Here is a 19,971-nt window from a genome sequence, read left to right on the forward strand (position 1 = left end):
AGGTGCAGGATAACAGATTCAGTGAACTGAAAGGTGGCGATAAACTGCTTGAAACTTCAGTCCAGAGTACGGGTTTTCTTTCTTTGACTCCATTCTCCTTCATCACATGGCCTATATAGAAGAGACGATATGCACACAATCACCTCTCTGCATAAACTCACCAGAAAAAGGTCATGCTGGTAAAATTAAAGCAGATAATTTGAACGGACAGTGGTAGAATATAGATGCAGTGCAGCTGTAATATGACAGATAAAATGAATGAACAAATAAACACAGACGACCCTTCGCTCTAAAGTTCCTACTGAAGATGTAAATCTTTAAAAAAATGTGTGGATTCATTTATGAATTCACTATTGAGGCTGTGGATTAATACACATTCAGTGGGCTAATCAGCCTTTACACCAGAATTTACTCTTTACTTAAAATAATGTGTGTTAATTATTGTTTTTAATAGTTTGGGGACAACAGTGGATCTCTGTGGGGACAGAGGAATAATTTCAACCCACCTTTGGCTGCACCAAAACTACTTGCTAATCATTTCATTGCTGGTTTTCATGCAGTATGTTAATATTAAGAAAAGCGAATACCACCAGGCTTGTTCTTTAACGTCATCCTGAGGAAAAGCTGCAGTCGATACAACAGCGTCAAATAAATAAAAGCCACAATGTTACTATGGTGCTGCTTGCAAAGTTTAATACATCACTATACAGTTGTCTTAACGCAAGAATAATAAACCATTAAAAAATGGGGAAAAAAAAGAAATCATAAGTACAATAACACACTCAGCATTTTGTACATTTATGCCCCAAGCATCCATGTGACTTGTTTAAACTCAAGTTTGTGTTAAATATATACTGTATGTATTTATATACTTCAATATAGTCATGACATCTGTACAGAGGGAATCAGGCTACAAATCATAACTTTATTAGTTCCTTTTTTAATATATCAATAACAGGCCACTGTGGAAATGTAGACATCGTACAGTCAAGTCTTGTGTGTAGCCCATTCAAAAGGCTTAAAGCAACATGTTACATGCTTTGGCTGTAAAACAAACTTCTCGCAGTAATAATAATAATAATAATAATATCAATAATAATGGTTTAAATCTGAATAATATACACACATACACAGAAAATTGTACACAGCATCAAGTGCTTGAGATCCTGCCAGATTTTTGAGATCTGGCGAGATAGCTTCACATTTTCTGTTTCTGCGACTGTTAACAAATGAGGAAGAGAATGAAAGATGGAGCCACAACGACACCTCCCAGCTCATGGGGAAGCTGTGCGTTCAGACCTTCCCCTACTTTTTTTTTTTTTTTTTTTTTTACGTCTTCACACTCCTCCAAGAACTGTGAAGGTGGCATTTTACAAACAGCAGCATGTGGAGGAAAGAAAAGAAAAGAGAGGAAAGCAAACGAGGCTACATGCTACAGCTACAGCAGCCGGTGAAGGAGACAGCACATCCTCCTCTGTAGCATTAAAGGCAGCAAAACAATGAAGACAAAGTCAAATCCAGGAAGAGGACAAAATGTCATGGATGCCTGATTGCCACATCTGGTACAGGAATGCTATCATTTAAGAGTCGTGGAGGGGGGGCGCGGGGGGATATGGAAGACAAAGCAAAGCAAAATACCCTCATTCAGGACCTGTAGTTTATATTTTCTCAAGTCTCTTTAAAATGCAGCAGCTCTTGGCTCATGTTTTTTTCTCCTCTCCTGTCATTCAGAAACACTCTTCAAGGCTCTTTGTTCAAGTAAAATACCAGACAGCCAACGCTCTCTTGTTTATTTCACAGGTTATAGCACATGTGGGTTTGTCTGACCTGTATCATAATCATAATAGTCATTATTATTACAACGACATTTATTATACCTTAAAAGAAAAGAAAATAACATTATGTAAGTGGTGGGTTGCAGATATTCAAAAAGATGTAAACAAAGACTGCTCTGATCTCCCCAAGGAAGCATGGTTGGACCCAAAGGTGAGTTTCACTTTCTGTCACAGCTACAAGCAGAGTCTGAGAGTCTCATGGTAACTTGGTCAATGAAACCTTGAATATTTTCCTTCCAGATTCAATAGAGAAATGTAGAGAAAGAAGCAAAGATCACAGACAGTCACATCAGGTGGAGTTTTGCCTGTGTGCTCCGATTTGTGCAATTTTCTCGCGTCAGTGGGTTCAGCAGTTGCTTTTTGTGGGATAAGATGCTCATGTCAGAGAAAAAAAACAAACATGGAATAACAGAAGATCATAATAGTAATCAAGCAAAGTAGCTATAATGTGAACAAACCTTCAGCCTCACACTTACTGTAGTTTGTATTCTGATGTTATTAAACTCCACACGTGCAATTTGGAGAGGAGAAATCAGAATACGCCGATGGCCGCAGTGTGAGACTCATGTTTAACTGATCAGTTACTATTAAGGAGGAGAACACCGGAACAGGATTTTAGTGGTTTTAAATGTGTGTCTACGCCTGTTAAGGTTAATGTCTGAAGCATGACACAAGCAGCTCTGTACACAATGCTCTGAGATCATTAAGAACAATTCAAGTAAGGCAACATGTTGACATGAGATGACGGAATGGATGCTGTATGTTGTTTTTTTTTCCTATTTGTTATTTAAATTGTGTCATTTGCAGTGATGTGGGTTCACCTCCGTCACAGAGAAGTGGAGGATTGTGGGTAAAGCTCCACTCTGAAACCTACAGTTCAGCCTCCGTGAGTAAAACAACCTCAAATGCATCAAAACACCAAAGCACAAGTTTAATTTGGTGATCGAAAAAACTTCTAAATTCTACAGAAAGTGAATGGAACTTTTGTATGTGGTGGCGGCAGCTGTGTTAAGCTTTGACTAGAGTACAAACACCTTCACTTACAGCCACCGAACTCTCGTCCTGTGCCTGGCTGGCTTCTCTGCAAACCGCTACAGCAGTCTGACCACCAGAGGTGATTCGTATGTAAACTTTGTCACTCGATATTTGCTGCGTGGTTCAGTGCGAGTGATTGGCGAAGGGAAATACCAGCAACTATAGTGGAAGAAGTGGCGAAGCTGTCGTGGTTGGCAGTTTTACTGACATTCAGTACATTCTACTTGAATATTTGTGTGTGTGTGTGTGTGTGTGTGTGTGTATGTGTGTGTGTGTGTGTGTGTGTGTGGACAGAATTTGGCAGAAAGCGTACAACCAGTGACTTCTATTTAAAAAGAATCTTCCTGGTCTGTGTATTTATACGGCGTCACTTCTCCCAGACCAGATTGTCCATTCGTTTGTTGTAGTGCAGATGGTACAGCGATAATATCAGTAGTGCTACAGATAGCCGCAGCCGAACCAACAGCCTGGAGAACTGGGCTTTGCAGTTTTTTTTCCAATGAAACCCAGCCATCTTTGACCTCGTCCAAAATGCAGTGACGATCTCGAGTCCGCTTTGCATTTCTCCGGCTGATTGAGACGGTAGAGTGTTCATCCAGCAAATCACCACCCATATGTTGGATGCTGCTGGAGGCCAGGTGGGTGCGCAGGGCGGGAGAGGGTTCATGGCACTGATTTATCATCTCATTCAGTCCTTTTTGACATCCACACCACCTCCACTGATTTCAAAGTCTAGGTGAGGCCAAAAGAGAGACTCTGACAGCCTCCAGTAAAAGCTCGACGTGTTTACCTGCGTCCATGAACAGATGACGGTACCCATGTGACGGAGTAGCTCCCATAGGTTTGTGTAACTGGGTTTATTCATCACACTCATCCGTAGAGACACTGAGGGAGAACAAAGACATGATCAAGTCGTATCCAAACCAGAACCTGCTTACTCTTCTGATCAAAAGGTGCTGCTCTCCTGCAGTCCTGGTTCAGATCGAGAGGGATTATGAAAAACAAAAAAAGGGCAGAACATTGTGGGGTTTGGGGCAGCAAGAGCAGTACAGACTGAGAAACGGAGGTAAAGGACAAAAATGTGGGCAGTGCTGGGGGCACAGTGCAGCTCTGGACAGGGGTCCCCCCAGACAACGAGTAATGGATCCTCCTCTACAGCTTGAGGCAGATGAAAAGGTAGAAGAGAAGGAGGAAAAGAGCAGGGAGCAGTGCAGAGGTGTGTTGGGGAACGGTGAGGAGGCACTTACTTGTCCTCTGTGTGCTCAGTGATGCCAGCAGCGGCCAGCGCAGCTCGGTACTGCAGCAGCACACCTCGGACACTCTTCACGAACCCCTTAGAGAGTGGGAAGAGTGGGAAGCCGATGTCCGGGTAGCCGCTGCCCTCTGGGAGGAAACTCCGGTAGCTCTTTCTCCGTTTCTTTGGTCGCACCACCGGCTGACTTCCTGTGGAGCTCACCCCCCCTCCGCTAACCGTGGCTGGCCCTGATTCTGACGCCCCACCACGGACTACAGCGCCAGGGACTGCAGAGCCACCCTTGTTTTCACCACCCAGAGGGGCGTTCCCCTGGGTGCTGTCGCAGTCTGAGTTCTGGCTCAGCTCCTGCTGAGAGGCCGCTGTGGTGGAGGGACTCAGCTCTGAATCCTCCAGCTCCTCCTCCATAATACTGGTAACTCCTGCTCCAGCGACCCCCTCCTCCCCAGGCTTACTGGCCAGCTGCTCGTCCAGAGGCTCCACTCGGTCTTTTGAGTGTTGAGCCCTGGAGGACGAGTGTGCTGCCTGACCCCTTTCGGCACCGTCGTTCAGCTCGAGCCAAGCTTCCAGGCGGTAGACGAGCCGCCAGCCGTTAGAAACAAAGTGCTCCTGGATCTCCTGTTTGAAGACCTCCACCGGATTCTGGAGGAGTTGCGTCATAGATTGGACCATCTTGATCAGGGCCATCTCATTATAGCAGCGGCTGTTCTCATATCCTTCCTGTAGGCCTCGGTCACTGTCGAAGCCAGCCTCGTTATAGTAAGGCTCATTGACGAGGATAAGGCCTGCAGAAAGATTCAAACATACGTGCAAAACGTGAGTTTATGTTCATTATAAAACGACAGGCTAGCAAATTACTATGCGAAAAAAATTACAAAGCAGAGTTGCTGCAAAACCATTAAAAAGTCAAAGCCAAGATATCAAGTGTGATAACAGTTCATACATATGAACAACAAACTACCATTTGGTGCCTGGATGTAAATGGTCAAAAACTGAAAAGCTTAGGTGCAAGGTTATTTTCTATTTACATGTCACATCTTAGCCTCAGTCTACTTCGTAATCATTCACTATGCTGATGACACCCACTTTTACATTCCCGCTTAACCCAACTCATCGCACACTACTCCCATGGGAGCCATTGTACCCTGACTTCTTCTGTTTGTACAGCGTGTCCTGTGGCTGTAACAGGCGTCAAAGTCACACTATGACAGTCTTAGTTTCATCTCAGTCTTACAGTCTACAGCCTGGTAATTATAAGGTTTGAGCTTTTTCAAGTACTGTAAGTAAATTATAACTGCCTCCTCCTTCATTCTCTGTTTACTCTATTCAGTGCAAGCCTCCTTTAATTTGTGACCAAATGTTCCTTTTGAAAAATGAGAAGAGAAATTGTGCAGGTTTTGAGCCTGCAGTGCGTTTGTCTCATTTCTGGTTTTCTAGTCATAATGAAATTTACAATATCGAATGAATTTAAAGAGAATGAATAATAAAACTCTGGTGTTCTCCTGTGCTTTTGATTGATTGGTTTCCCTAATGCACGTTTATTTCATTACAACTTACTACAGCACTTAACTCCACAGTTTAAGACACATTTTACAACATTAGCTCTGAGACAGCAACATACTGATTTGGTTAGAGAAAAAAAAAACACAAGTGAATTAAATTCTCAGTAGACTTGTCTGGCAGGCCAGATTGCAAAAATAAGTCTTATGGAAGTGGTGTAATGTCTGTGTGTGAGGCAGACACATTTAGTTAAATGACACTGCACTTGGCGCCCTTCTGAGCAAATGAACACATGAATAAAACATTTTTGTGCTGCAGAGAAGAGAAGGGGTAGTGTGTGTGTGTGTGTGTGTGTGTGTGTTTGTGTGTGTGTGTGTATGTGTGTGTGTGTGTGTGTGTGTAACCTTGTATGGAGATGAGTACTTGCAGCAGACTGGATTTGCTGGTCCATCTCTCAGTGCCCTGTAGATCACATCAACATACAGGATAACACCAAATCAGATTCTTGAGACAAGCACAGAGAAACCACAGTTATCTAGATTAACAACTGATATACAGGAACTGTTTGCTCTGTCCTGTAGATGATGTGCTGTTTGACGCAGCAGCCTTACAAAGTTGCACTGCATTACAGAAGCTTTGACTCTTAAGTGTCTTACCTCAAAAGTACACTCAAAGCGTCCTTGAACTACTGACATGTTAAATTATGAGAAACATCCATCACAATTTCCAAGAGATCTTCAAGTGAGTGTCAAAACAGCAGGTTTAAAGTGGTTTAGTTAGGCCTCAGGGCAACACTCAGTGCTGTGAAACTGTGTGCTGCTCTCATATGTCTACACCAAAGTCAATAAGACAGAGCATTTGTACATTGATAAAACAGTACTGACCTTTCCGATCCAGGTGCCCAGCAGGCTGACGCAGACCTTGCCGTTGTCATAGAGGTTGGGGTTGAGGCGCCCGCTGCACTGCGACAGGTAGCGAAACAGAGGCGGCACAGCTGGGTAGATGTTGGGCAGCTGGATGTCGAACAGGAACAGACCGTCCTCGTAGGGAGTACGAGTCGGCCCTTTGATCAGAGCGGAGAACAGGTCCTGTGTGGAAGAAAGCAAAGAGCTCGCTTTAAGATGCAGTGAGTGTAGCGTAAAGCACACAGTTTGATGTGTAGCGCTGAGGTTACTGTCGGGGAGCGTGATCAGATACGAGAATAAAGTACATCATCGACTCAAATAAAAACGAGATGAGGATTGAGACTGGTACTAATGAGTTTCTTTTAATATTAATGCTCTGTTTCCCATAAATCCCTGCTGCTTTCTTAAACACTCTGGATCCTGCTCCCTGGTGTCGTTGAAAAGGCTGACAATTGATAACATTTGGGCACTGCCTCCTTTAGACGGTAACATTAATGACAGGAAACCTACCATGCGATCTTCAAACGTTTTGACCATGATGCCGTCAGGCAGTGACGTTGCCAGTAGAGCCATTTCCTTCCTCACTGTGCTGAAGAACTTCTTTGCCTCCGCTGGCTGAAACTCCATTTTCTTAAATGAGTGTGTGTCTAAAGAAAAAAGACAGAGAGAATGGACAGATGGTGACTGCATTGCAACACAGAGAGAAACAGAAAGTTTACAAATAAAACTTCACTTGTGTGGGAAGGGAGCTCATTGTGCTACAGGGTGTGTGTGTGTGTGTGTGTGTGTGTGTGTGTGTGTGTGAGACAGACAAGTGCGATTACAGAATGGAAATGAGAGGCAGCTACCGTCACTCATAGTAATGGGAGTGTTCAAGAACACTGTCTAAACAACAGAAGTCATGCTAAGCCATAAAGCATCAGTTTTAAAGCAGACAAGTTGACTTTTAGATGAATCCCGATGAGATCTGAAGCTGTCTGTCTGTATTCTGGGCGGGAGGTGGGTGCCTTTACGGCTCAGATGACTTCTCTGTCTCAGTTTATTGTGTTTTTGTTCATCCAATTAAAGATGACAGTAGAGGCTGCCAAAGACGATCAGGGACGAAGAGACAATGGAAGGTGAAAATGAAACCAAATGAGACTAAAGATTTGACAATGGAGGAGTAGATGGACAGATGGCGAGAAAAGACTGGAGGGAGTAAGACAAAGGACGGAGGAAGAAAATAATTATACATTATGCATCCCCATTTCTCACCTGGAGCCCACTCCAGCACAGAGAACACCTCTCCTTTGGCGCTGGTGAAGGTGACGCCAGGCTTGCCACCGCTCTGTTGGCACAGTACTGGTGTGTCACTGAGAAACTCGCTGGGCCATTCTTGTCCACCCACCGGTGTCTGCGGCTCCTGCTGCGGCTTTTCCTCTCCAGCTCTCTCCGCCTGAACAACGACAGCAGGTGAAACACAATCTAATGGCACAAAATGTCACAACGTGGTGCTTATTTGCTGCTGATTTATTTTGATTGCACACAGTAAATCGACTCTTTCCTGTCGTAGATTCATTTAACACTTACCTCTATCCCTGCTCCCCCGCTGCCCCCCGCCTCCACCACAGCCTCCATCTTCTCCTCCTCCACGATGGCCACGTTGTCCAGCGTCTTCCTCAGGTTCTCCTGCAGCTTCTTGATGTCATCCAGGAAGCGTTTCTCCTTGGTTGGTTTCTCGGGGGCTGTGGGCGTCGCCGAAGTCGCTACATGAGTTGTGGAAGCAGGTTCGGCGGAGGTCGGGGAGGTTGGCGAACCGCCCGTCCAGAGCTGCTCCACAGTCATGTTCTTCAGGCTCTCCAGGATCTTCAAGGCCTCTTTCAGCTCCCTGAAGCCCCGAGAAGCTCCTTCTTTATTGGGCTTCTCCGCTCCATTGACCGCTCCTGGGGTGGTCCCTACACAGGCAGCATTTATCTATTTATTTGCATATGGAGACATTTCCACCAGGATACAGGTGGAACATTTTTTGTAATGCGTGTCCAGATGACCTTCAGTCAGTGCTGTAAAAAAGCTATATTTCTGTTATTGCCTACTAATCCCTGCTTAGCCAGAACATCATTTATTCCAACCGAAGAAGTAAAACTCATAAAAAAATATAATCATAAATATAAATCAATTATCAAAAAAGACTCAGTAATTTCCTAAAACAGCTGGGCTCTGTAGTTTTTAGCAAACATCACACAAAAAGGGGGAAATACTGAATATGTTGAGGACTATTTTCAGACACAGATGCTTTGGTGCTCTAGGAAGTATTTATACAGGCAGCACATGTACGTGCCTGTAGAACAATCTACTCAAAATATAGAATTATCACCAATCTTATCCTTTAAAATGTCAAACAAGTGTAATAAGACTGAAAACGTTACACTTTCCTCTTCACTAGAATGCTTTTTTAACACATTTATTATTATCTTTAATAATTGTTCTAACTATGTCCTAAAGTTCTAAGTAGAACAAAAAAGCTCTTTTGTACTACAGAGGACAAATTATCATCACATGACTGGCGACACAAGATTCAGTGAGAATGATTTATGTTTTGTACCGTTCTCTCTTTCTCAGTCTATTCCCTTGAAACAAGAAAAATAAAATGAATGTAAGAAAATAAGCTCCCCACCTCCTCCAGCAGCAGGACTGGGCACAGCCACAGACGCCTCTCCGTCCTCTCCCGGGACTCCTTTGGTGGGGCTGGTGACCCCGGCTTTGCTGCCCTCTTGAGGGGGGATGATGAATGTTGTGGAGCCAGTGGGGGTCGGGGTTGGGGTCGCCGTGTCGATGATATCTGTGCTGTTGACATGGCTGTCGTCCTCAGTGGTGAGGCCGTTATCTGTCTCCCAGCTGTCGCTCTCGTCCTCCCACTCCTCAGTGGACAGGACGCTGCTCGTCTCCTCCACAGAGTCGTAGTCGGTCTCCTCGATCTCAGACTCCACATTGTAGAGGTGCTGCACGCGTGTGTGTGATTATTAGAGAACTACCAACAACAGATGTCTTATTTTGTCAAAATGATCATCGAGGAGAGACATTTACCTGTGGCAGGACGATGGTCATGGAGCTGTCCGCCCACACCACCTCCACTTTGCTGCTCACATCCACCCTGGACACCTGGCCGACCGACGTCTAAGAGGAGGACGATGCACAGACATCATACATACAAGTGCTTTGAGGCAAAGTTGTGATTTTTGGCAATTTAAATAACTTACTCTATAACATGACACTTTTGGATGAAGGGAGCAAAACACTGATTTGATTTTCTTAAAGCCTCACCAGGCAAAGAGAGCTGGAACATGTAAGACTTAGTTCCTAGTTGCTCTAAAAGGCTGTGAGGTCCTTAAAATGAGAACAGTCTATGCCTATGGGGACATAAATGTGCTTTACCAGTTAGATTAGGAAATAGTTTGTACGTAAAGTTGACAGTTTTCCCTGAGGGTGGTGAAGGAGAAAAGCACATCGAGTGCTTCCGAAACTGAAGAGTTTTCTTTTCCCAATATGTTTCTGAATATAATGCACTCGGTTACCATTAGGTCCACCAAGGTAAAACTGATGCTGTCTAATGCAACAATAAATCCTCCCTTCATGAAGGTTTTAATGTCTCTAATGTTTAGTCACAGTAGATTTGACTGTGTGATCTGTCTGGTCAACATGGGTCGGCTAAATGTAGGAACACCTTCAGTGCCGCGTGTATGAGGTACAGTAAAGAAGGTTTTTTTTATTGTTCTCATTAAGGTTACTTTATTTGAGTTTAACTTTTGTTTTAATTAGTTTTTAAAGCAGGTTTGATGGTTTAATTTATTTTGGAAATGCTTAGTTTTAGTTTAGATTTTATTGGATGTAGTTTTTTAATATGTGGTCAAGCAAGGCTAAAAAACATTTTCTCTATAATTTTATTTAGTTGTGTAAACACACAGTAAAATTTCAGTTATTGTTTTGCTTTGTGAAACCTCGTTTTATTTCAGTTAAAGCAAAATGTTTTTTTCACATCCAGTCATTTTCGTTAAGCCTCATAACCTTGTTTCTCACCTCATTTTCGCAGTCATTCTGTCCGTTCTCTGAGTTCCATATTCTGATGACTATGTCGGTGGTGCGGAAGTGGAAATCTGGGTGATCTGCGATGTCGTACACGCTGACATCCTCCTCCAAACCGATGACCTGGTTTAAAGTCAACAACAATAAAAGAGCTACGTACAGCAGCCAGTTTATCACAACATAAGACCCCCGGCTCACACTGTATGAAAGAGTGTAGGCCCCCCTCCTCCCTCTGTAATACACCAGATTTTTCATCCCTCTCTCTCACACACACAAACTTTCTTTACAGCACACACACACACACTGTTGTCTTGTTTTCTGACCTCCACGTCGTCACTGCTGGAGTTGAGTTTGATCCACTTGACGACACACGTTCTGCCCCTGTGGTCGCCAGACTGGATCACACCATACACTCCTGGGTCCTGGAGGGCTTGGGCTGAGAGAGCACACACAGCACAGAGTTTAGAGCACAAAATTAAGTACATAAAATACAAACATCCCAAACTTTATCTGGGAGAACACTGAAACTTTAGTTGACACAACGGTCTAAGAGTAACACCCCAGTATTTTCAGGACATTTAACAGACGCACACAGACTTGGCATAGTTTCAGCAAATGACCCAGATAGTGTAGGTACAGGGTGGCAGAGTGGCCTATATAAAAATCTCATCGCAGCCCACAGGGACTCTGACACATGCTGTGTCTTCACCAGTCTGAGAAAGTGAGATGAATCAGTGTGGTTAAACTGCAAAATTCACCATCAATGAGACATTTAATTATTTCTCCTTACGTCGTTTGTCTACAACGAAGTCCCCGGGACAAAACTCATGACTGTCAAGGTGCTGGATGGGGATGAGGTCGTTTGATCGGATCCCCTTATCCACCCGCCCGTCCTTCCACATCACATCAGCCGTGGTCTTTGTGGATACAACTTCTACTGCAACCCTGGAGACACACACACACACACACACACACACACACACACACACACACACACACACACACACACACACACACACACACACACACACACACACACACACACACACACACACACACACACACACACACACACACACACACACACACACACACACACACACACACACACACACAGTTTAGAGGCTCAAAGCTAAATGTTAATGATGTAAAAGCTTTGCCTTGCCTTTGATTATGTGGAGGAGCACTCAGAAAGAAAGGAAGAAAAAAAACAAGATATTTCTGCTACCATTTCCTATTCTGTCTCCTCATCTACTGTAAACTGTTCAACTTCACTAAGCTACTATCAAAACTTCACCAAATACATACAAGAATCAGAATCGTGTTAACTAAAGTCACACCATTAACCCAGACTAGACGTTGTCAAACTGACAGTCTGACACTTTTGTCTTGGTAAACATGGATTTTAATGGAAAATAAATGCCAAAGAACAGAAACTCTGCAGTGCTGTGGTATGTTTGGTGAAGTAAAACAGGTAGAGAGAGTGTCTGAAATCTGTTTTGTAAGCTGAGTGTCGCTGACTAAACGACACCATCGGTAGTCTGCACTGACCGACTGTGTGTGTGTGTGTGTGTGTGTGTGTGTGTGTGTGTGTGTGTGTGTGTGTGTGTGTGTGTGTGTGTGTGTGTGTGTGTGTGTGTGTGTGTGTGTGTGTGTGTGTGTGTGTGTGTGTGTGTCTGCTGTCGAGCTCCAGTGTCATCATCAGATCGACAGATCGAGACATGAGACAAACAGAGAGGTTGGAGGGACACACAAACACAGCATTAAGCAGCTGCTGGTTTTGGTAACAGGTGATGTCACCTTCAGCAGACCCATCAGCGTTATAGATCTGCCAAATGTCAAAACACTTTTAGTTGCCCACACTTTAAAAAAAAGGTACGGGATCAATAAATGGTCACTTTTGAGAAATGCAGTCACCACATCTACAGAAAAGGTTGCACAAACATACTGGTAGAATGAAATGAAGAGGAAATGAACAGAGGGAGTTATGATGGATGAAACAGAAAAAAAATAAAGGAAGAATGAATGAAAGAAACAAAGAAAATACATATCAGCACAGACAACAAAGGCGACTAAATGTGACGGTAACCCACCGGTCTCCAGGCTTGAACTCTCTGGAGAACTTGGTTCTCTTCTTCTTATGCTTCCTCTTCAGGTTACGGATGGAGAGCGGGATGCTCTTCTTTCGGTTGGTTCCCAGACCGCCGCTCTGAGAGGAGGCTGTGGAGCTGGCCGATGACGTCAGGGAGCTGCAACCAGGGTCACAGGTTAATGATTGACAGCTAACAGTCAGAGGACAGGGCCAGTGACATCTACAGGTCACCTGTTCTGTCCAACCAATGGCCAAAAACCCAAATATATCCCAATTTAAATCATAGAAGAGGATCAAAACATACAAATAATCACCTTTAAGAAGCTGAAAACAGATTTGGCAGTTTTGCTGAAAAAAAATTACTTCAACTATTAAACAATTATCAATTGTTGATTAGTTTTCGTTCAATCACCAAATCGATTAATTGACTGAATGACAGAACTGGGCTGTAAAACTACCTGACGTTTATGCAGTCGTGTTTTAGGACGACAGGAGGAACAGTAGACGCAATAACATGAACAACCAGTGCAATAGTCCTGCTATAAATACTACATTTGTGGTTTTTATGGTTCACATTTTGCTGAGGCTGTGTTCAAAACAGGCCCCGACTGTGACTTAATATAATAAAATGTGATAAAAATCTGTAAGGAGCTTTGGCTCTCAGCTCCAACAACAGCCTTAAGAAGCCAAAACGGATTTCCATCACTTATATTTGAGGGGTCTCATATGTCTTTCTCTCTCACACACACACACCAACACCCTCATGAAATGGATTTCATTAACAAGGAGTGGCTCAGCTTCATTAATAATACAAATCAAAGGTAAGCAAACAAAAGCACAAATGAAAGACCAGCATTATTACATTTAAACTGAGCATCTGATGGGTAAATTAAACAGGTAGAATAATCAGCCATACCTCATGCAGCCAGGTGCATGGAGGTCACTTTTTTCTCTCTCAACAATGGTTAATTTTTTTTTTTTGTCAAATGTAATCAAGTAAATCAGTGCAACAGATGTGCTCTCATTCATAAACCCCGGACAACTGATCCTCGGTAGCTCTTCCATAGTAAGTGATGATATTTTAAATGCACTATATATGTAATGTAGTGCATTATATAACTGAAACAATAAGTCTATTACTGGATTAGCCCATCAACTGAATATTTATAGAAAACTATTTTGACAACAGATTGTTTCAATTAACTGAATGTCTCTGTGTTTTGTGATGAATGTTTAGATAAAACATGATATTTAGAAACAGAGCTGTTACTGTTACTTATTACTTTAAGTATTGAATGAATACTGAATGAATGCCAAAATAAATAATAATGAAAACAATAGCTTGTTGCAGTCTTCATTACACTGTATTAACTGTTATTTTGTCCACCCAAACACTTCTATATCTATATATCTACTCCAACCCAACACCTTGGAGAGAATTTTTGTTGCAGAGTCATTGCATCAGATCACATTATCTGCAGAAGCTTGTGTTCTCATGTCCGTGCAACAAAAAAAACAAATAAGTGAATTTTAACAGACCTGGTGTCGTCAGTGTCTTCTGCAGCCTCGTCGTCGGCGTCCTGCTCGGCGTGGTCAGCAGCGGAGTCGTTGATGTTCTGGGAGTCCGTGGGGTTCTGGATGGGGACCACTGGGCCGTTGTTGTTGGGATGAGACGAGTCCGTCTGCTCTGGTTTGTGCTCTCCTGGTGAGAGACAAAACAGAGGAGGATGTGTTAGTTGTTCAATTTTTAGTTATGTTTGGAGGGATGGTTAATATTTTAAAATCAAATGATGTATACTTAAAACATAAAAACATAGAAAGTGGAAAAGTGGAAACTAGATTGTCAATATGTGAAATCAATGAAACCTGATGAGAAAAAATAGGCTCAAAGTCGGAGCACCTGAGGTTTTTATTTGGCTATGGCTTTACGGAGAGACACCCTCCCTGTAGACAGATAAATTTCTCAGCTCGAGTGTGCTGCACTTCAGCACAATTTCCAGTTAGTCTGTTCCCTGTGTGCTGAGCCCTATTTGTGGAAAGGACTGCCTCACGTCTCACAGGAACTTTAAATCATTCTGACTCTGCTCTGCATGGAGACACTTAGTTCTCAGCTACTCCGGGGAAAATGTAAGCAAAAAATAATGCTCGTTTTTCTGACAGTGATGAATGAGGAAGCTCTGTGAGTGTATGAGAAAATATATTTCATGCCCTCTACATTATCTTTTCACATTTAAAACCCAAATTCATCTGCATTAGCTCTCACGTCTGTCTCAGTAACAGGAAAAGAGTAATTGCCTCCAGAAACTGGAAGTAATCATGCTTTTGACTAATGATGAGGTGTGATGACCACTGCAAGCAGCATTCACATAATATGAAACTGTATAACAAAGCAAAAACATCATTTTTAATAGCTGGAGAATCCTGTTACCTGACTAAATGAGTTATGTATTATTTAACCTTTCATTTACTCATACTCCTTTGCTTCTGATTGTGTGATGCAAGCTATAGGGGAGGGGGACAACCTTTTCATTGTGTGCTGTGCTACTATGGCTCTGCTTAAAATGGTGAGTGATGCTGTAGCGTCAATGTTTGACTTCCCATTCGCACATGGCTATTTTTAGGTTTCTTCAACATTAGAGTCTTGCTGAGTTCATGATAGAGGCAACGTTACAGAGCGGAAGAGTGTGTGTGTGTGCGTGCGTTCCTCTTGATAATGTGTTATTTAGCACCTTGTGTGTCGGCGTTCTCTGTCTTCCTCCCCGAATCCTTCTTGAACATCCTTTTCAACTGTAGTAGAGACACACACACAGACACACACACACACACAGTTTGAAGATGATCAAAAAATGCAGCACAGTTTAGAAGTTACTGACAATCTCTGTAACACAGAGCAGTTTCCAACATTCGAGGATCACTTTCTTAAAATACATCTGGCACCCTGATCATCTTCCATTCTTGAACCTCTTGTGTAAAACAGGTGATTGTGAGTGTTAATATGTTAACATGCTCCTGAGGAGATACCAGGCTGCATCGACCTACATTTTTACAACAGGGAACAAGTTGTTCATGTACCGTAAAAGAGCACAACTAAATCTAGTCTCTGACATTTATAAATAACATTTCATCTGCACCTTTCTGGCCACGGGGTCTTCGGGCAGGACAGGGGCACCTTCTGGTCCTTCACAGGTGATGCGTGTGGCATCACCCTTGGCAGGGAAGACATATAGGGCCCTCTCTCCCAGCTGCCTCTGGGTGTGGTCGTAGTATCCTAGACGCCTCACCCTGAACCCAGCCAGGCACAGTAACATTACACAATTACTGCAGGCATTAGGAGGCACATATAGATCTGTGTGATATGGATGGATATGATGACTGACCTGCAGAGATTCTCCTGTGTGATGGTGGAGGGGGGAGGATAGACGCTGTCCGAACCTTTGGGAGAATAGCTCTTGGTGATCCATGTCACCTTCAGTTCTACCACTTTTACCTGAGGAGAGCATAATGACACCATTTAGACAATTTAGGATACACAATTACACTAGAATGATCCCGAACAGCGTTCTGGCACCTTAATGTTACATTGGTCCAGGGCTGTTCATGGTTCAGTCCAGTTGTGTGAATATCTTCAGAGCTAAACAATATGAGTAATATTTCAGACTAATAGTCACAGTGAAAAAGTTTAATTTCACTGATTAGTGGAACAGAACTTAGACTTTTGATGGAGTCAAAAGATTTTCCTGTATAAACTCATGCATCTGATTACTGAATTACAGAACATAATTTTCCATTATCCTATTGCCCTAATGGATTAAGTATCATTAACTAATAAAGTTATCGTTGCTGTGCTGCCGTGTGTAAAAATGGCCATTCTGAATTTGGAGATGTGCGTATCACTTCTGCTGCTGTGTGATGATCACTCTAATTAATATAAATGAGGGGTTATTCTGTTCTCGCACCTTTATATTTGTTTGGCCACATCCGCAGTGCATCAAGACAGATAAACCTCCTCTGGAGATGCTCAAGTGGTGGTGCATTCCCCCACATTACAAATCCCACTTTAACCCCTGATTAGACCTAAAATCCCAATTTATTCAAATATATAACTCAAATAGAGTTTGTCATTAAAAAGGAGAAGAACACCTCTACTACTGAGTTGGAGGAGATAATTCACTGATAAAACGACCAAAGGCTCATTAATGGGTTGTTTCCTCTAAACTGAAGAAGGATGCTGCAGTGAAAAGAAGGTGGGTGTTAAAAGAGAAGACCGTCACGATCGTCTCACCTCTTCTACCACCACCCTGAACTTGCACTTCCTGCTCAGCACAGGTTTGACCCCTGATAGCCACTGTACATTAGAGAAGACTTTGGCTGGACCAATCAGGACCTGGCCTGGGTAGAAACCGTACGCCTCGTCGAAGAACAGACCCTGAAGAACAAACACAGCACCAAGGACACGGTGTGACAAAATAATTGAGAACATGATGTTGATGATTTATCAGCTGTTCCAGCCAAGAAAAGAATATAACAGATCGGAGGGATCTACAGACTATGAATCGGCCATTTCTGACTGAACATGAGCTTTCTGTAAAGAGATCTGACCCCAGATTAGCAGATGTTCTGTGGTTGGATCTGAGGTGACAGTTTAGAGCTTGTGGCTACATACCGAATCACTGACATGTGGACAGACGTCGTAAAGCTTGGCACCGTCCTCCACACTCATGGAGCACCTGGAGGGAGGCAAAGAGAGAGAGATGACCGCTTGACATTCACTGCATTTGGCAGTGATGAATGTGTGCCAGCATGCAGACACACCGACAGATATGCTCACAGTACACACACACACACACACACACACACACACACACACACACACACACAGTCAGTCTACCTGGCTCCATTGGAGAGCTTGAGAATGATGTGATTGGTCAGGTCGTACACTTTACCGAGCCAGAAGTCGTAGGCAATGTAGTCGCCATACATAAAAGACTGGAAACAGCACAGTGACAACAGGAAAACTATCAGTTTTACATTCATCACACTATTACCTTAGACACAATCATTACGGAGGTGCACAATAATCCTTTGCATATCAGAGACTGCATGGATTATTTTTGCAGAGGTTTACTATTGCCATTTATCTAGACCAACTCTACTATCCACTTCGACTGAAGTGAATCATCTGAGTGCTTAATTAGTTTTTCAAGCCATCAGGTAATAAACCTTGAGAATGACCGCTTTGTGCCCATCATTTACTCCAACATTTGATAATCCTTAGCATAACCTTTATTGCTTTACAGTGACAAGCTGTATTTTTACTGTTTTAATCACAGACTATAAAGGACCTCCACAGACATGTTTAATTGATATATTAACTTAATAATAACAATAACAATAATACATTTGCTAATGTTTTATTTCACAGGTCTGTAATTTTCTTGGTGTTGTACTCATCTGTGTGTTCGCAGTGTGTGGAAGCTGATTTTTGTTACTTTGACTAATCGCTCACAACCTCAGCTGTTCAAATATCACTCTTTGTGTAAGAGCATATAATGAGTCCCAGACTACACAGTTGTTTTTAGGAAATGTCTTAGGAGGTTACTCTGAAATGATCAGGAGGTTATGGACTGGTTAGCACGAGCATATTTGAAGATGCTGTGTATGAGTATTGAGGCTCTTGGGTCAAACGATCCTCTCTTACCCAGATGTGCTGCAGGTCTTTGCTGTTAACTGGATACAGAACACAGTTTGTTCCCACTAGTTTCACTGCACACTCGATGTCGATGTTGGTCACAATGCCACACTGGTTGTCCTGTAAGGCAACAAATACAAGTTCGGCATACTAATTATCATCACTGCCACAGTGTCCCAAAGAGCCACTGGTTTGACGGTACATGTGCAAAGCAACACATCAACCAAAAGGAAATCTGTATACTGTTGTATTCATAATCAGACTGGGAGCTGTTGCACTGCGCTAACACAAAAAGTCTCCTCTAGGTCCTTCGTAAGTGTCGACCTGCGATAATATTCCAGTCATGTCTGATGCAGCAAATGGAACAGAGCGGTGAGCAGTGCAATGAATGACAAAGAGAGAGACTTGATAGAATGAAAGCTAGAAATAAGACAGAATGAGAGAGGTGAAGTGAAACAGAGAGATGCAGACAATGAAAGAGATGCACACTGAGGACTCCACTTACATTAGAATTGTTTCGTCTCACAATGTCTCTGATGACGATAGATCGATCTTCAAGTTTCAGCTGTGAATGAAAGAACAAGGAAAAGTTTAGAAAAAGGTGGCTGGGTGACCTCATGTTAAAGAAATCTTACTCTGACAGAAGATGCTGCTGGCACTGAAATCATTTTCTAATGATAACTCTGACTGCAGAGGGGACCTCCTCACAACAGTGGCCTTGTGATGAACTCCAGAGAAGAAATCAACCAACTATGCATAAATCACATTCATACGTGCACCATGACAAGATTACTGATATGATTTGTCACACGCTCGTCCTGTCCCTGCTTGCTGCCACGAAGACTGCAACGTGCACTGTCAGCACAGTTGTGACGCCCCCAGATCAAATTATTGTGCCATCCAAACAGAGAGACACATTTCACTGAGCCAGCCAGCACATGCCTCCACTGTGACAATCCAGCTGAGTGATAAACACTGTGGGAAGTCAGCAAACATGTTTTCACTATTAATTATTAATCAGCGCGTCGAAATAAAAACAGGATCTGCGAAACAATATGGTTTACAACAACAGAGCTGACAGTTTGATGGACACCCAAACAACATCGATCAAGCACTACAAGCCCCGGAGAGACAGAGGGCAAAACACTGGAGCCGCTGGGCTAAACTTGGCACAAGCTCAGCTCCCGGTGGGATACCTCGCTCCTGCGAGCTAGATTCTGCTGTGTCACTATGGCTGCCAGGAAGGCTGGTTTGAGAAGGAGATCCACGAGTTTGGAAGCTAATCAGAGAGCAAAACACTGCACAGTGGTTAATAACTATGAGACAGGATTTTACAACTTCATATCACTTTATCCTCTGAGGCATCAAAAAGCTGTGATAACATTACAAAGAAATCTACAATTGGAGCATTTCCATTTCATGCAACTTCATACTTCAAGCCCTCTACATTTGTCTGACATCTTTAGTTACTGGTTACTTCTCAGATTAAAATTCCCCTTCAAGTATCTTCGAATTTAAACTGTAGCATTAGGTGTTCCTTAGGGGGTTGACTAAATTCTCCTACTTCTTAGGCTAAAGAAACTATTTCTTCTGAAGGAGCCCTC

At 42.9% G+C, this 19,971-nt stretch overlaps 1 protein-coding gene across 1 annotated transcript in view; it reads right to left on the minus strand.

Annotated features, from left to right (window-relative positions):
* Nucleotides 1-905: 905 nt before the first annotated feature.
* Nucleotides 906-19,971, minus strand: part of ube2o (ubiquitin-conjugating enzyme E2O) — a 44,046-nt gene continuing 24,980 nt past the window's right edge. The window contains exons 3-24 of the mRNA XM_070828437.1: nucleotides 18,873-18,932; nucleotides 18,377-18,487; nucleotides 17,567-17,664; nucleotides 17,342-17,405; nucleotides 16,961-17,104; nucleotides 16,056-16,165; nucleotides 15,810-15,960; nucleotides 15,408-15,465; nucleotides 14,218-14,380; nucleotides 12,680-12,835; nucleotides 11,377-11,531; nucleotides 10,910-11,022; nucleotides 10,581-10,709; nucleotides 9,591-9,680; nucleotides 9,181-9,505; nucleotides 8,097-8,461; nucleotides 7,782-7,962; nucleotides 7,038-7,174; nucleotides 6,507-6,710; nucleotides 6,027-6,084; nucleotides 4,118-4,907; nucleotides 906-3,755 (exon numbers count right to left, since the gene is read on the minus strand). Of these exons, the coding sequence (XP_070684538.1) occupies nucleotides 3,728-3,755; nucleotides 4,118-4,907; nucleotides 6,027-6,084; nucleotides 6,507-6,710; nucleotides 7,038-7,174; nucleotides 7,782-7,962; nucleotides 8,097-8,461; nucleotides 9,181-9,505; nucleotides 9,591-9,680; nucleotides 10,581-10,709; nucleotides 10,910-11,022; nucleotides 11,377-11,531; nucleotides 12,680-12,835; nucleotides 14,218-14,380; nucleotides 15,408-15,465; nucleotides 15,810-15,960; nucleotides 16,056-16,165; nucleotides 16,961-17,104; nucleotides 17,342-17,405; nucleotides 17,567-17,664; nucleotides 18,377-18,487; nucleotides 18,873-18,932 (3,690 nt within the window). The 3' untranslated portion in view covers nucleotides 906-3,727. The remainder of the gene's footprint in view (nucleotides 3,756-4,117; nucleotides 4,908-6,026; nucleotides 6,085-6,506; nucleotides 6,711-7,037; nucleotides 7,175-7,781; nucleotides 7,963-8,096; nucleotides 8,462-9,180; nucleotides 9,506-9,590; nucleotides 9,681-10,580; nucleotides 10,710-10,909; nucleotides 11,023-11,376; nucleotides 11,532-12,679; nucleotides 12,836-14,217; nucleotides 14,381-15,407; nucleotides 15,466-15,809; nucleotides 15,961-16,055; nucleotides 16,166-16,960; nucleotides 17,105-17,341; nucleotides 17,406-17,566; nucleotides 17,665-18,376; nucleotides 18,488-18,872; nucleotides 18,933-19,971) is intronic.

This window comes from Pempheris klunzingeri, chromosome 3 (assembly GCF_042242105.1).
Source record: "Pempheris klunzingeri isolate RE-2024b chromosome 3, fPemKlu1.hap1, whole genome shotgun sequence".
NCBI classification, from domain to species: Eukaryota; Metazoa; Chordata; class Actinopteri; order Acropomatiformes; family Pempheridae; genus Pempheris; species Pempheris klunzingeri.